We start from the raw sequence: 14,064 nt of genomic DNA, 5'->3' as shown, positions 1-14,064 counted from the left end.
AGGCGGACACCTCTCCCGGGCTCGTTACTCTTGCAACATAATTCGATAAAACGCCCACCGGATTTACTGGGATAGAAACCAACTGTGAAGACCAGTCAAGACGCCCCCCGGAAAGACCAGCCAAGACGCCCACCGGAAAGATCAGCCAAGACGCCCACCGGGACGCAACATTTCTCCGACTTTGGAAATGTGGCCGAAAACCCGTCGGACAGTGGAAAGCGAGTGAAGGCCAGTTGCGGCCGGCATTTTCCGCACTAGCGGTTGCACGAAGCCGTCCCAGAAGCCACCTCAGACCTATTCCCCACGGGCCCATGGAGGACCGTCGCGAGTACATGACATGGGGAAATGCTTGTCATTTTTCAAAGCTTAACATTATAAAACATGAAGGGGAAATGTGTCGACACTACATCATAAACAAACTATACAGAGCAGAATTAGGCACAATGCAGACTTTCGTCTTTAATCTCCTTGCGGCTGCTGTGATGGCCTCGTCACTTGACACTAGGCAGTCGGCCACTCCGGCTGTGCTTGATTTGGCTATCACACAGGGCACTCCTCAACAGTTGGCCAGCGGGATTCTTTACGGCGTTCCTGATGTGGAGGATCAGATTCCAGACGTGTACTACACGGGCCCAAAACTCAACAAATTCCGAGCCGGCGGCGCCCAACTGTTCGATGTTGGCCAACGTGGATGGCACTGGAATGAGTACTCGGTTCGGTTCCAGTCTACATTGAGCAACTATCGCACTGCTCGCAAGTATGGCGGCGTATTCCAATTGCTCCCACATGATATCTGGGGCACGGATACTGTCAATAGCACAACTGCCTGGCCAGGTGATAATGACGACTGGACGAGTTGGGACGCGTTTATTGACCAGCTCATTGCCGACGTTAAGATATATAACATGACTCCGGGTTTGCAGATTGACATTTGGAACGAGCCCGATAATGCTCCCTTCTGGACCAGAACCATTCCTCAGTATCTGGAACTCTGGAGGAGAACCTACATCAAGTTTCGGTAGGTTGAAGAGGCAAGCCCTCCCGCAGTTTTATTCATCTTACTGAACAGCTTTATAGGGTAGACCCAGTGCTCAGCACCCTTCCACTCGTGGGTCCCTCCCTTGCCGCCCCGGTGACTCGCAGCCACGCGTGGTGGTCCGCATTCTTCCCCTATGTCATCGAGCAAGATGTCATTCCCGACGAGTACACATTCCACCTCCTGAGGAACATTGCCGACGTCAGCAACGATCTGGCCTACACTCAGGCCGCCATGAACTCGTACTACAAAAACGTCGGCGTCCCTGTTCGACCTTGGTGTGTCAACGAGTATATCAATGCAAATACTGAGCGCCACAATTCTGCCACTGCTTGGCACATGGCACGACTTGAACGCTACAACGCGACTGGGCTGCGAGCGAATTGGCTCTCGACATCAGGACTGCACGACTACCTGGCCGAGTTGGTCTACCGTCCCAACTCCAACTCGGAGTACTACCCTAACGGTGCGTGGCACATGTACCGTTACTATGCCCAGAACATGACCGGAACCAGGCTTGCCTCGATGACCTCGGGGGACGGTAAACTCGATATATTCGGGACTCTGGGTAACGACGGCGTTGTCCGCATTTTGACGGGTGTGCGTGCGTCCACGGGAACCTGGACCATCCAAGTCAACAACCTGGAAAGCCTGGGCTTCCCGGCCAGTGGCAGTCTCACAATACAAACCTGGGGTTTCGACTACTTGAACGCTCAGACTGCATCGATCGGACCCAGCGACCGTGGCAGATATACCCACATATACTCCAATGGGACCTTGACTTTTCCCATCCATCAAACTACTGCGGATCTGCAGACGGCGTGGTCCTTTGAGTTTGCCTTTCTATGATTAGTTTTTTCTACAGTGCATCCACGGGCCCATAGATTGGTTGATTGATTGATTGTATGTCTGTCTTGAAACCTTCTTCCTAAAAGTGCGATTCACCAGAACGACTTGTTTTGTATTGTGTTGTGTTGTATTGGGTTCGTCAGTCCACTTCGTAATTACAGCAGATCTATCACTAGGTGAGACTCGCCTGCACTGTTTTGGGATGACGCCTTCGTAGGACATTACGCGACATGCAATTGCGTGGTGGCAGACTGCAAGCAAACGAAACGGCAAGAGCAGCAACTACACAAGTTGACAGTTCCAAGCACGATTACAAGGTCAAAGTCATCGAATTCAAAGATAATCAATCTACATGTCTAGCTCGTTTCTAGCTCGTCCCAGCACCACGTACAGGTTGCAAAGGCCGTCTTCGCTGGCCGCACCGCCACTAGAAGGGTGCAGGACTGCCACGTATCAGGGTACAGAGAGACCGCGAACAGCAGGGTGCAGACAGCTCGGTGAAGAGTGTGAAGAAGAAAGGAAAGAAAGGGAGTGAAAAGTCGAAGCAGAAGAAAGATTTATATATTTGTTCAGGCAGGATGATCCCACGTGGTCATGGTGGAGTTGCATGGCCATTAGCACTACTTCCAGCGTCGGTTCGTATGGACATACAATTTTATTGCGGTGGACTTGGACCACATCTGAACATGCATAATTTTAGCTATAGACATGGTCAATTGGTTTCCCCTCTTTGTCTCTCTTCTATTTCTCTTTATGCAGAGACAGTCCACTTGTGGGTCTCACCTAGAAGTATACTTTCGAACCCTCTGGAGTCCCGTGATGGCTGAGGACATATCTTTTCCCGGATAAAAGCATACTTGTAGCGCTTATCATCCACTCTTGATGATACAGTATTGACTCATTATATGATACTTGGATCATAAATTAATCCAAAAGAGCTTGGTTACAGTACATCTCATGATCCTGAGTTCGGAACTGGCATAATCCGAAAGAGTACTCGTGGTAGATTTCCAGGTGGGAGCTAAAATTGGATCTTCTGTGCTTAAAGAGAAGAGAAGAGAGAGACGAAAAGTGGAAGCCATTTCTGGACATGTCTGTACTGTACCTTACTCCGCAAAGTTTTTTCGGGATTCAAGTCTCCACAATCAGATGCTTCTTTGTTTCTTGTATTGCTGCTTTCCGACTCGTCTGCTTTCCATTTTGTCCCACTTTCTCCTTGTTCTTCCCCTCTTCCCGTTATTATTTCTTTTACCTTCCTTCTCTGCTCGCTTCTTACTTTCTTACTTCTCCTCTTCTTTACAATACCTTCTAATCGCTTCCATCTTCTTATCCACTCTTGCACACATCCCGTCTCTTTCTACCAGTCTATATTCCCGAAGCCACATCCCAGAGGCTACTCGTATGTCGGTCTCGTGATACATACAAAACAATTCACCAGAAAGCATTCGCTACCACGGGCAAGCGGACCGCCCTCCCCATAGGGTTCACCATGTCAATTCCGCATATGGTAGAAATGGATCACACACTGTCACCGCGGACACGACCACTTGAAGATTGGACTGGGAACCGAAAGGGTACTTTGGTGAGTTTACACTCCGATCGTCGGCGTGTGACAAGCGGCAGCTGGTCACTGACTTTGGCCCAGTCGCAACGACGAAATCGGCGGCGGCAGAGAAACAATTTCCAGATAGAACTCAATTACTGTGCAACGCGGGTGGATGATCTACTGGAAGGGTGAGTTGCCACCTCAAATCAGCAGAAGGTACACCCATGACTGACCTGCCCTACTTCATCAGAACCGAGTACCTGTGAGTCCGCCCTGTTCCATTCAACAGCTTCCAGCTAACGTCTAGCTCACCCTCCAGGATGCAACAAGTACAAGAGTAAATGCTCCCCGGAAGAACTCGATGACATGAACTAGTCACTGACTCCCGTGTTGCAGATTGAGACGTATGTAAGTGTTTGGGCTGTGTATATATGGCGAGCAACTTTCTCTGACATGCATACGCTCTATTAGGATCAGTGAGGGACAAGAGAAGTAAAGCCCTCTACGGCGACCACGATCCAACATATTGACGAAAGAAGCAGATTCAGGAACAAGGCTGTGAAATTACAAGAAGCCATATCATCCCTCCACACATCACATACAACGTCGAATCTGGCAGACGCGGACCAGTTTCAGCCACAGGGTTTCGTGTAGGCAATAGGGATATACTTGGAAATAACAATAGGTCATTAGGGCATTGATGGACGGGGCATAGAACAATCGTCCATTCTCGGACTCATGATGGCCGATTACATCTTGGTTTTCGTCATCTACAAGCCCCTCACGTCATGCCACATAGTCGGCCAGATTGAGAGTAGGAATACAACTTTATCGTAATGGGTCAGAAGATCGACTAGGTAGCCAAGAGTTCTGTGATGGTGTTCAATGACTAAGTGTGCGGTGGAACAACAAAAAACAGAGGCGGTCATGGTATCGCGGAGTCAAAGAAGTACTTGCAACTATGGCGCTGCGACTTTCTTGACATTCTCGGAGCCAGTATCTTTTCAATTTTATTCTCTATCGCCTTGTTATTCAATCGTCTGTAGCCTCCTGTGATGCATATAGGATGACGACTGGACGTCGGAGCCTGCAGGTCGCAGTCTCCTGATGCGGGGTTGTGCGACCGGTGACTGCGCCGCCTTCAGCCGCACGAGGCTCCCGACGTGTCCTAGACGAGGACGAGGACAACGACAACGACACGACATGAACTGCCCGATTGAACGACGCGACCCACCGAAGCCAGTATTGGTATTATTCACTCAGAGCCATCGAATACGCCACGACTCCTGATCGCGAATTGAGCGCAACACAGAAAGACTACAAGAGATGGACAGGCACCCTCGACCCGAAAGCCTGCACAGTGGCTTTGCATTGCCTCTGTCGAGATCGAAGCCCAAGCGGCCCTGCATATGCTAGACGAGCGACATCCCGGCGGTTCGTCATGGGCCGAGGTGACGACTATGTGTTCCACGCAGGTCGCAGACTATACCGGCAACAACCCCGATCCCTATATAAGCGCCTACTATGAGATGCCGCCGCGTCAGCAACCCACCATATCAGTTCGACCACCGTCAGACATCCATCCAGCGTTACGAGATGTTGACCCACAAGAAAGCCACCCGGAGTCGACGGGCCAACATGCAGGCGAGTGGGGTAAACCGCCTCAGCCGCCCCCTCGGGCTCGTTAAGAACGAAGAGTGTCAGCAATGTCCCAAAAACCGAATGAATCAGTATGACTATAAATGGTAAGGTTATGATCTGTGGACGGTCGTGAGAAATTCTAGTGGCCTGAATTGCGGATGAGGCTAACCGATTAGACAGAAAAGGTGCGGCGTATATGGGATTCTAATCTGTTCGGTCGTTCTCTACAGTTCATTTTGCTGCTATCCAATGATTGTGTTAAAGAGGCTATTCGCATTTATCATCATTTGAAGGCTTTCCATTGCATGTGTTACATAGCGATCCTGAAATGATACACAACTCTGATATCTCTACAATTTCATCTTGATCTTCACTTGCTCCATGTTGTCGTTATTGTTGTTGTAGAAGACGATACAGTGGTGATTAATCAAGAAGTGATTAAACATGGGTCATGAAGTTAGACAAGCCGACATGGAGTTCGATGGAGTATAGTCCGCCATTGCCGTACCGGCCGGAGCCGCCGTGGATGATACTGCACAAAGCGCAGTGATGGCAAGTCCACAGCGTCGACGGTCGGTGCAAAGGCCGGCATTTTGCGTGGAGTATATATCAGCATGATCGACTTCGAGTTAGACGGCCATTAGACTACGCCTGTTTGATTGCTTATTCAAGTCATCGAGCTAGGCGAGAACATTCGAGCACTCGACCGAGTTCTGACGCTACGTACTATGGAAATAACGTATGTTGTCGTTGATGCAGGTCGATGGATCGTGGTAGTAGGGGAGATGAGCATTCCACGATTGCGTTTCTTGGTACATTCGGGGGCTTGTGACCATTCTGGTCGCTCCCCATTTGATGTCTGATCTAGTGTTAGATGTCGGCTGCGAGTTTGTCTCTATGTCAAAAAAGACTCCTTACCAGGCTTGATCTTTTCATACGACGTCTCCACACTGACATATGGAGGAACCGGTAAGTTCATACTTAGAATTGAGCCTGGACTGTCCAGTGCTGAAAGTGCATCTGTACATGAATATGTACCTCCAGGAATGCTAGCCGGCTTGGGGAGGCAACCCGAAAGAACTATTGAGGCTACCGCTTGTGGGTCGGCTGATGGCCGTTCGCACCCTATATTGATCGGTTATTACGAGTGCCCATTTCCATCTTAAGATATTCTCAGGTGTTGGCCTGATGCAGGCGGCAACAGAGTGAAGACCGGTGAGCTGCATCATTCCAAGTCACTTACATCCACTCGTACAGGCCCAGGGCAGGGTACTTTGAGGTTGATGGCAGGTTTGTGGTCCGCTTGTAGAAATTCCCATGATCGTTCAATCTGTTGAGCTCTTCCTTAAGGGATTTATTCTTTCTCAGCATGTTCTCTTTACTTTCGGGCTGATTTCGTAGTATACGAAGCTGGCTAATCTCTTGTTCTAAGTTCTTGATGTGCTGTTTTGTGCGGGTCCTAATACTGCGCTGCGCTTCGCGATCCTTTGCCCGCTTTCGGGAACGCTGGGCGGGAGTCAAGGAAGAGACGGTTCCAGGTTCTGAAGTTGTTGTGATTAACAGGCCCATGTTTTTCAACTTAGTTTTATCACAACCACTCTTGCTCATGGTTGCCTGGGAATGGTTCATGGTAATGACAATTGCGTTGTTTGTTAATGTACTGGAGGTTGATGAACTCGTGACCAGAATACCAGTCATGCCTAGGTGCAAGCCAACGCTGGTTTAAATAATCAAGGGACTCCTGCCGTCATCCTGAGGCATGCAAAATGTGCGCCTAGGAACTAACGTTGTTCAGCAGAATGAAAGTAAAACCCTCACCCTTTTGTCTCTGTCGTGTCACTGCCGTGCTAAACGGTACGATCAAGTAAGGCGGCGGTGATATCGTAGGATCAGTCAGCAACGATAGATATCACAGGAGGTACATTAAATTTGCAATGTTGCCAAGTACTGCGAAGTCAGCTAAACTAATTGAAGGCAGCTTCAGAGGCTTTGATTGTCAATTGATTGTTCATCTGGTGTCCAGACCTTTGTGCGCGCTGCTTCCTATAGGCTTAGTCGGCTTGGCAGTACTTGAAAGATGAAAATTTAATGCCACCTACTATATAACTTAGAGCTTTAATGTTCGGAAGAGTACCGATGCTACCCAAAGATGTGATGCGGAGACACGTCAGCTTGCCTACAAAGCTCAGACCGACCTATTTGAGATAAGGCAAGTGAGAGTCAGAGACCGACATTAATTGGGATAACGGAGCGAGAGATATTGGTCGAATGACTTGACCGATCGATATAGGAGAAGGAAACAGGGCTACCAAGTATTATCTCCACTTAATTCGCCGAACTTGTCAGGCTATGGCGGTAGTGGAATCCAAAGCAAGACTATCAGACGCAACTCTAGCATCCGGCTAAGGTACTATGGGGCTCCAGCACTTCATTGACAATTCCACTTCCCACGCATAGAAACTGAATTGCAGAACCGGACTGGCCGAAAAGATAGTTTCGAAATCGACAACTTGCACTTGTGGGGTTCCTTAACCCTGACCATCCGTTCGCGTTCCATCCCATTATATTTACTCGGGGGTGGGGGGCTCCTTTCTATTTGACAATGAAAGTGACAGAGTAAATCACCATTTATTGTTTCTTTTCATAAGCTGTCACACAAAGCTGATTCAGGGTAGCTGCCCAAAGCAATTCGATAGGGCTCCGAATAAGACAGTCCATGAACAACACAACTACACAGTGCTAATCTAAAGGTTGCCTTGAGTCAGGGACCTGTCGATAGTGGCTCTACTTAGTATTTTAGCGGTGCAATCTGGGACGACAGCAAGAATCAATGCCGCTCTTTTCTGGCCGGCCCAAGGCAACCCGTCACACAGTAAAGAAATGGCCTGATGACTAGCCACTGGGGAAAATCAGACTCGTCACTAACATAGCGCTGTTCCACTAGAGCCGTCTGGGGAACCTGGGGTTTCCCAGGAATGTGGAGATGTGACGCTAAGGACTTCAGCTTCGGGGGACGCACCGGCAAGATGTCATCGGAGAATGCCCCGACGAAGCTCTGCACATGACCCACCTTGAGAGAGCCTAGCGCTTCACCGGCTCTACTATAGTAGTGTGCCTAAGAAAAAGGGCACGTAGGACAGCTATTGCACTACACCTGGATATGGTGTAGTACGGTGGGTCCCCACTAAATGATGGATATCATTATCGACACGTCAAAACACGAATATCAGATCAATTACAACAAGACTTATTGCGTTTCTAAGCTTGTTTCGAAATTGACGGTCCATTTGACTTTCGAATAGCAAATAATGCCGCCGAACACTCCGATTCGATATCGGTATAAAGATCGAAGAGATACTCGATAACGCTAGTACGGGGCCCACATCCCCCTTTTTTACCCCATCATACAATGATTTAGGTTTTATCCCCATAGTTGTTCGAGTATGGCATGTTATTCAAGCTAACTATAATTTGGTTGAGTGTCTGTAAGATACGGAAACTTTCTGCAAGACAGTATCGTAGTATTGACAATCACGCATTCCAAGGATGGAATCAGATTCTCTCACTCAGTTACGGGCCTGTGGGACCGTCCTGATCGCCGACACCGCAGATTTTGATAGTTCGAATACCATTCTATACCTTTTTCGTCGAGATTGCGGGTGAACAATACTGGCAGAAATTACCAAATTCAAGGCTTCAGAGGGAACAACAAATCCTTCACTGCTTTACGCTGCGGCGACGAACCCCTCGTACGAACCGCTCATCAGAAGCACAATTGCGCACGTCGCCTCGCTTCCGCCCACGATAACTGCCGAGGATCGCCTGAGGATCGCAGTCGATTTTCTAGCAGTCCAGTTCGGAAAAGAGATCTACAAGTTGACAGGCAGAATTAGCACGGAAGTTGACGTGTCTCTGTCATTCGACACTCTGGGGACGGTAGCTGCAGCTTTACGTGTCATTGACTTCTACGCGAAGGAAGGCGTGCCAAAAGAAGATATCCGCATCAAAATCAGTGCAACCATGAACTCTCAGTCCCGCATCGTCGCACATTGTGAATTCGACAGTTTTCAGTGTACCGTGACCATCCGGGTGTATCGCTGCGACTGGTGGTCTCGTGATAACCTGTCGCTCAACCATAGTGACGTTATTGTGCCAACCTCTCAAAACGTGATGGTTGACGTCTTCCACCCCGTCCCAAATTCCTTCAGCTGACTTGAGGCTCTGTATATGTAGCATTTCCATGCTACCCATTCCGAGACTTGATCTTGCAGGCCAAGATGTCGAGGCTACGATAGTGTCAGCGCCTTTCGTGTTGCAATGCTTAATAGCAAGTGGCCTACTATATCATGATTGGAAATAAACACTCCAGCGTATATACGAAGCGATCGACCTGTCCGGCAGTCGTCACGGCTTGCGGCAGAGATTGATTGAAGACGTAAGCAACAGCCCTCGAGATACCGACAAGGGCCAGCGAAGCGACCCGTGTCTCAATGCCTCGCATGAGATGCTGCAATAAGCCTCCTGTCAACGCCGCACCTCTTGATGCTTTCCGGGCCGAGGCAAACTCTCGAAGAAGGAAGAATGCGCTTATGCACTCCAGTAAAGCGATGAGCGCGAAGTAGCCGACATGCAGGTAGTTGATGACTTTCTGGAAATTGGGATGGAGGCTGAGAATCATCTTGATTCGGCCGACAAGGATGAACATCCGTATGATGGCGATGGCACAGAGGATGACCCAGAATAATATTATAAATGTGGTTCGGCTGCGACGGGATAACAGGCGGTGTAGGATGGCGCAGCCGTAGAATGATATCCCGGCTTATTGTATCTCTACTATGTCAGACTATGGTTCCACTTAATGGCCATTAAAATGGTGACGAACCAGCCAGAAGAAGTCCGCAAATCCAGATGCGACAGCTGCATGTGCTGTGGGAGAGTCGGCGTAGAATGCACAGTAACACAATCCATTGGCAATAGCGCACGCTGCGTTGACGACGATCGAGACTAGAATAACTGGAGATATGCTAGTAATGCTGATGACGGTCAAGCCGTAGAGTATATTTGCGATCCCAATCGTGCTTAGTATAGCCTAGCATTGCTCAAAATAGAGCGTCATGTTGGACTACATTGGGGGCGCCGATCTGAAGTTGCTTTTCTCTACGGAGAAGGCATTGCATAGACAGAAGGAAACATGGTCAACAATATGGGAGTTGCATGGACGTGATAAAAGATATTTCTCCCCTTGAAACCCCCTTGACATCCTAGACCCGATACTGCGGTTCAGCCAATTTCCTGAATGCAAGGGTACAGTTTGCTTGACGGTTTGTCCTTGAATTGCCCCATGCTTTTAGATGTTGGAGACGCAAGCATCAGGGATAAACCAGAAATACGAACCGACCGGGAGTCGCAAAGAGGCTGGACGCAGTACATCGCTGTAATGGGTGCGCGCTCCCACCACATCCAGAAGGAAGCCCCGCAGGTCAGATTTTAGGCGAACCTATTTCAGCCGTTGGGCGAAACTGAATCCCGCCCAAGCGAAAACCAGAAATGTGTGTACTAGTCATTTAGCTGAGGTAGAGCCTCGCCGACTTCCCTTCATGTCTGAGCTTGACTGGTCCAGGGTTCCACGGGTAATCTGCAAGGACCACTAATTTATTCCCCGTGATGGGGACAAGAGCGTGAGTACCACCCCACTTCCCGGAAAATATCACAATCATGCCTTACATAATAGAACCTTAATTTTCAGGGGTCGTACCCCCGGGCCCGGTTCCAAGCCAGGTGTACGCCAAGAATGCAAGGTAGTTGTTTGAAACCCTGCAGTTGTGACAGAGTTTAGTGCACTCCAAATTGCAAGTCCACGCAGATCCACTCTATCTTAACCCACTACACTCAAAGCTATATGGATCTACTACATAGACGACAAATAAAGATCCTAGCGTCCCATTCCATTTAGTACTTAGCGGATTACTTGGATATGGCTTCGGTACGCGGGTCTCACTCGAAGGCAGTCATCCAAAGCCGCTAGCGCAATTGATACAAACCGTACACATTCTCTTTACCCTCTCTATGGAGCGCCATGAGTGCACCTTCTTGGAAATATGCCAGTGTCTGCCTTGATCAATGTCTTCATATGATTGGAAAGCTTGTTGGCACTAGTCTCTCATTTCGATTCGATACATGGTCTTGGTTCCTTGTCATCATATTTCATGTCCTTTAGACGATTTTCTAGCGTCTTGACCGAAACAGAACCACCATCGCTTCCTCTCAACCCTGGAAGGCCTTCTGCTATCTGGTTTCTAAAAGACCCTGCGTTATTTTGGATTTTAAATTTTCTTCCAAGTCTGTGTCATCGGTGGCCATTCTACCCATATATGATATTGGGTTTTCAATTGTATGCGGGCTGCCCGAGACTGTTGGTCTTTACTCATGCCTGCAGGCTATTCCAACTCTCCCACTTTGGTCCCGCTCTATGACGAGTCCATGTCTCATCAAATTCAATCCGACAAGAGCCCCTGGCGACCGACTACATTACCTAGCCAGTCGCTCACCATTATCGACAAGTCAAGACCTCTCCGCATCTCTGTATTTGGCAAGCCAGGTATTGGAAAGGCGGCTTGGATTCGGCGAGCGCTTGAACTGGCCCCATTTCCAGAACAGGTACGTTTTAGACTTGTGCCATGTTTCGAGACGATGACTTACCGGCATTATCACAGTATCTGCCTATAGTACATCACAGCCACGTATGTAACTCAAACTGCGATAGGCATGACGGTTGTTTCGAGATTGCGGACGCGGGTGACTTAGCGACCACTGTCCCCACAACACTCCAACGATGGGCACAAGAAACGGAGGGGCATATCTTACCGTTCACACCTATGTGCCGCGAATCATTGCAAATATTTCATCAATTAGTAGCCATGAAGATCCTTCACGGACCGGTAATGATGATAGAACTAGAAGAGACAACCGAGGACACGTGGCATGTCAGCGTTGAAGCTTTCAAGATGGCTAAGACTAAAGGTTGGATATTTTTGAGTGCTAAAGACTACCCAAAACCCACAGAGCAGTTGCAGCGAATAGCCGAGGTGATCATGTCCAAGAAGAGGTCCTAGTAGATTTGACATATGTGATCCTTGGATTGCTGGATCTCATCCTTTTGTACTCACCTACAAGACTCTTCTTCATACTTTATCTCCTTCTCCCCGAGTCGCGAGGTCACCGATACTTATTCGAGTCATTCCTGCGGCCATCCCTTGATGCTCACGAAGGCAGCATTGAGAGTCTCGTTCATTTGGCTGATCAAGGAATTCAAGCTGTGGGATCAATTTGCTTGAAGCAGATTATGACATCGGTTGCAGCTCACTGGTCAACCATGAGGCCAAAGAGGAAGGAATAAGGAACACGTAATGTAAGGATTTGCACCACAAACTTAGGAAACGGCAGCCTGGTTCTGTGAGAAGGTTATGTAGTCAGAGCGAAAACATTTCAGCAGAAGCTCACTCGAGTCGGCCATACTTTTCTGTTATTTCTTTTTCTTTTTTACAGAATCTTAAAAAATGAAAACATCACGCGGAAAGAATGTGCTCGAGAAAACACACGCCATAGAAACAGGGTGTGCCGTACGTCAAGCCTCAATTAGAACTCCTAATAATCCTATTTTCTATTGCAATATTCCAATGTGTAATTTCGTGCATGGTACTTAGGAATCAACGTCGTTGCACAAGCTATTTTCTCGTCACCATCAAATCTCAGGGGCTAAGTGAAGTTACCAAGGATGATCCAACTCCCTCTCTATTCAACACGATATTCGCAATTCGCCAACCCTTCAACCTCCGACTCCTCATTATCTTTGCACTGCGGAGTCTAGGGAAGATGAACGTCATTGATTGGTGCGAAGCACTGATCTAACAGAGTCTTGATTGAGCCCGTCCATGAGTCAAGTTTCACAAGGAGTTTCTGGTTCCTAGAAGCAAATTATTTTCTGCCCATAGCAAGAAAGCCCGTGGTTGACTTACGCTTGGGTCGTTTCCTGATGACTGGAGAAAGAGGACATTAGTATAGTTTTCAGTATGATCGAATGGGATCACCCAACATACTGACTCTCTATCCCGTTGCATCTGATTAGCGAACGATTTTATCCGACCCTTCGGCTATGGGAAGCAGCTTACGTGGATGTCAAAGTTCCAAGGCGAGCTTCCAATTCCTCGATCCTCTGTCTTAGATGGGCTTCTAGGTCTTCCATCGATCTGAGAACAATATCTAACCTAGTCTAGATTAGCGCTGCGTATAGGAGAGAAAGTTCGTTTACCTGACCCTTCATCTTCGGCGTCGGTGAGTTGCACTTTGGGTCGAGCGCGCTGTAAACCTCGAGGCTGTGAGACCGCTGCAAAGCTGGAGCTCGGGGAACAATCACTATGCAAAGATGACTGCCTCCCAGAATAAATGTGTCGGTGGCGATGGGCGCCATGTGCCCTAACAGAAGACATCATCACGAGCTGCGTGAAGGGCCAACTGTTGCAAATTGTAAAGCTTATATGACAATAATTTCGTGGCAGATGCAGGTAGGATATGTCTTACTTAAGTAGTGGCTTTAACCATTGCGCCCACCTATCGTGCAAGTTCCTGCTTCTAAGGAAGCCAAGTCTCTTGAACATGTACGATGATCCGTGTTTTTTGATAGTCTGTCTGATACCTTGTGTACACTCAGAAAGATGCTTGTTATGTCCTGCCCCGGCAGCGCCCGTTGACTAATTGGAGCTAAGCACAATTGGCAAGAAGAACGTCAATCATGGGGGATCCTTGGCATTCCACCTCATTCCTAAAGCTTGCTCAATCATTGATGCTTGTTCACCTGCTAGCCTGCATGCGTTCCACAGGCAAGTCGAGATCCAGCACACGGATCCGCGCAATTCACACATACTCCACTGTGGTGGACGCTGTAGCATCTGGTGCATCAGATGATGTATCGTGAGTGATTTGTTCTGATCGGCAT

At 48.4% G+C, this 14,064-nt stretch overlaps 7 protein-coding genes across 7 annotated transcripts; 4 read left to right on the top strand and 3 right to left on the bottom strand.

Annotated features, from left to right (window-relative positions):
- Positions 1 to 19: 19 nt before the first annotated feature.
- On the top strand, positions 20 to 2,061 carry BKA67DRAFT_122437 (uncharacterized protein). The gene is made up of 2 exons (XM_046094951.1): positions 20 to 1,018; positions 1,078 to 2,061. Exons 1-2 carry the CDS (start codon positions 312 to 314, stop codon positions 1,883 to 1,885), a joined length of 1,515 nt encoding a protein of 504 aa, XP_045952193.1. The 5' UTR covers positions 20 to 311; the 3' UTR covers positions 1,886 to 2,061.
- A 2,823-nt stretch (positions 2,062 to 4,884) lies between these two features.
- Positions 4,885 to 5,469, top strand: BKA67DRAFT_586131 (uncharacterized protein). The gene is made up of 2 exons (XM_046104239.1): positions 4,885 to 5,176; positions 5,249 to 5,469. Exon 1 carries the CDS (start codon positions 4,892 to 4,894, stop codon positions 5,117 to 5,119), a length of 228 nt encoding a protein of 75 aa, XP_045952192.1. The 5' UTR covers positions 4,885 to 4,891; the 3' UTR covers positions 5,120 to 5,176; positions 5,249 to 5,469.
- A 614-nt stretch (positions 5,470 to 6,083) lies between these two features.
- On the bottom strand, positions 6,084 to 7,116 carry BKA67DRAFT_122398 (uncharacterized protein). The gene is made up of 2 exons (XM_046094950.1): positions 6,316 to 7,116; positions 6,084 to 6,197 (listed from the first exon to the last, which is right to left on the bottom strand). Exons 1-2 carry the CDS (start codon positions 6,768 to 6,770, stop codon positions 6,122 to 6,124), a joined length of 531 nt encoding a protein of 176 aa, XP_045952191.1. The 5' UTR covers positions 6,771 to 7,116; the 3' UTR covers positions 6,084 to 6,121.
- A 1,499-nt stretch (positions 7,117 to 8,615) lies between these two features.
- On the top strand, positions 8,616 to 8,942 carry BKA67DRAFT_506456 (uncharacterized protein; the record flags this gene model as incomplete). The annotated part of the gene is made up of 2 exons (XM_046097134.1): positions 8,616 to 8,691; positions 8,749 to 8,942. Coding segments are annotated over 2 exons (270 nt in total), but the record flags the coding sequence as incomplete, so codon positions are not given.
- Positions 8,943 to 9,411: 469 nt separating this feature from the next.
- On the bottom strand, positions 9,412 to 10,502 carry BKA67DRAFT_595878 (uncharacterized protein; the record flags this gene model as incomplete). The annotated part of the gene is made up of 3 exons (XM_046105223.1): positions 9,412 to 9,890; positions 9,951 to 10,161; positions 10,467 to 10,502. The coding sequence occupies 3 exons, from the start codon at positions 10,500 to 10,502 to the stop codon at positions 9,412 to 9,414; spliced, it is 726 nt and encodes a 241-aa protein (XP_045952189.1).
- Positions 10,503 to 11,498: 996 nt separating this feature from the next.
- BKA67DRAFT_541844 (uncharacterized protein) lies at positions 11,499 to 12,184 on the top strand (the record flags this gene model as incomplete). Its single annotated transcript, XM_046101000.1, has 2 exons — positions 11,499 to 11,729; positions 11,786 to 12,184. 2 exons carry the CDS (start codon positions 11,499 to 11,501, stop codon positions 12,182 to 12,184), a joined length of 630 nt encoding a protein of 209 aa, XP_045952188.1.
- Positions 12,185 to 12,678: 494 nt separating this feature from the next.
- BKA67DRAFT_586105 (uncharacterized protein) lies at positions 12,679 to 13,863 on the bottom strand. The gene is given in 7 exon segments (XM_046104238.1): positions 12,679 to 13,035; positions 13,088 to 13,108; positions 13,241 to 13,336; positions 13,386 to 13,630; positions 13,642 to 13,660; positions 13,720 to 13,737; positions 13,750 to 13,863. The coding sequence occupies 4 exon segments, from the start codon at positions 13,556 to 13,558 to the stop codon at positions 12,936 to 12,938; spliced, it is 390 nt and encodes a 129-aa protein (XP_045952187.1). The 5' UTR covers positions 13,559 to 13,630; positions 13,642 to 13,660; positions 13,720 to 13,737; positions 13,750 to 13,863; the 3' UTR covers positions 12,679 to 12,935.
- Between the last annotated feature and the right edge of the window lie 201 nt (positions 13,864 to 14,064).

The sequence above is a fragment of the Truncatella angustata genome, assembly GCF_020726525.1.
Source record: "Truncatella angustata strain MPI-SDFR-AT-0073 chromosome Unknown BKA67scaffold_11, whole genome shotgun sequence".
Taxonomy (NCBI): domain Eukaryota; kingdom Fungi; phylum Ascomycota; class Sordariomycetes; order Amphisphaeriales; family Sporocadaceae; genus Truncatella; species Truncatella angustata.
The sequence above is the reverse complement of the archived record's forward strand: the minus strand, read 5'-3'. Positions and strand labels throughout refer to the sequence as shown.

Coding starts and splice junctions, on each gene's coding strand:
- BKA67DRAFT_122437 (XM_046094951.1), top strand. CDS start 312: ATGGAGGACCGTCGCGAGTACATGACATGGGGAAATGCTTGTCATTTT. Junction 1,019..1,077: donor AGAACCTACATCAAGTTTCG/GTAGGTTGAAGA, acceptor ACAGCTTTATAG/GGTAGACCCAGTGCTCAGCA.
- BKA67DRAFT_586131 (XM_046104239.1), top strand. CDS start 4,892: ATGTGTTCCACGCAGGTCGCAGACTATACCGGCAACAACCCCGATCCC.
- BKA67DRAFT_586105 (XM_046104238.1), bottom strand. CDS start 13,558: ATGTCTTCTGTTAGGGCACATGGCGCCCATCGCCACCGACACATTTAT. Junction 13,337..13,385: donor ACCGACGCCGAAGATGAAGG/GTCAGGTAAACG, acceptor AATCTAGACTAG/GTTAGATATTGTTCTCAGAT. Junction 13,109..13,240: donor CTTGGAACTTTGACATCCAC/GTAAGCTGCTTC, acceptor CTCTTTCTCCAG/TCATCAGGAAACGACCCAAG.
- BKA67DRAFT_122398 (XM_046094950.1), bottom strand. CDS start 6,770: ATGACTGGTATTCTGGTCACGAGTTCATCAACCTCCAGTACATTAACA. Junction 6,198..6,315: donor CTGGGCCTGTACGAGTGGAT/GTAAGTGACTTG, acceptor CGATCAATATAG/GGTGCGAACGGCCATCAGCC.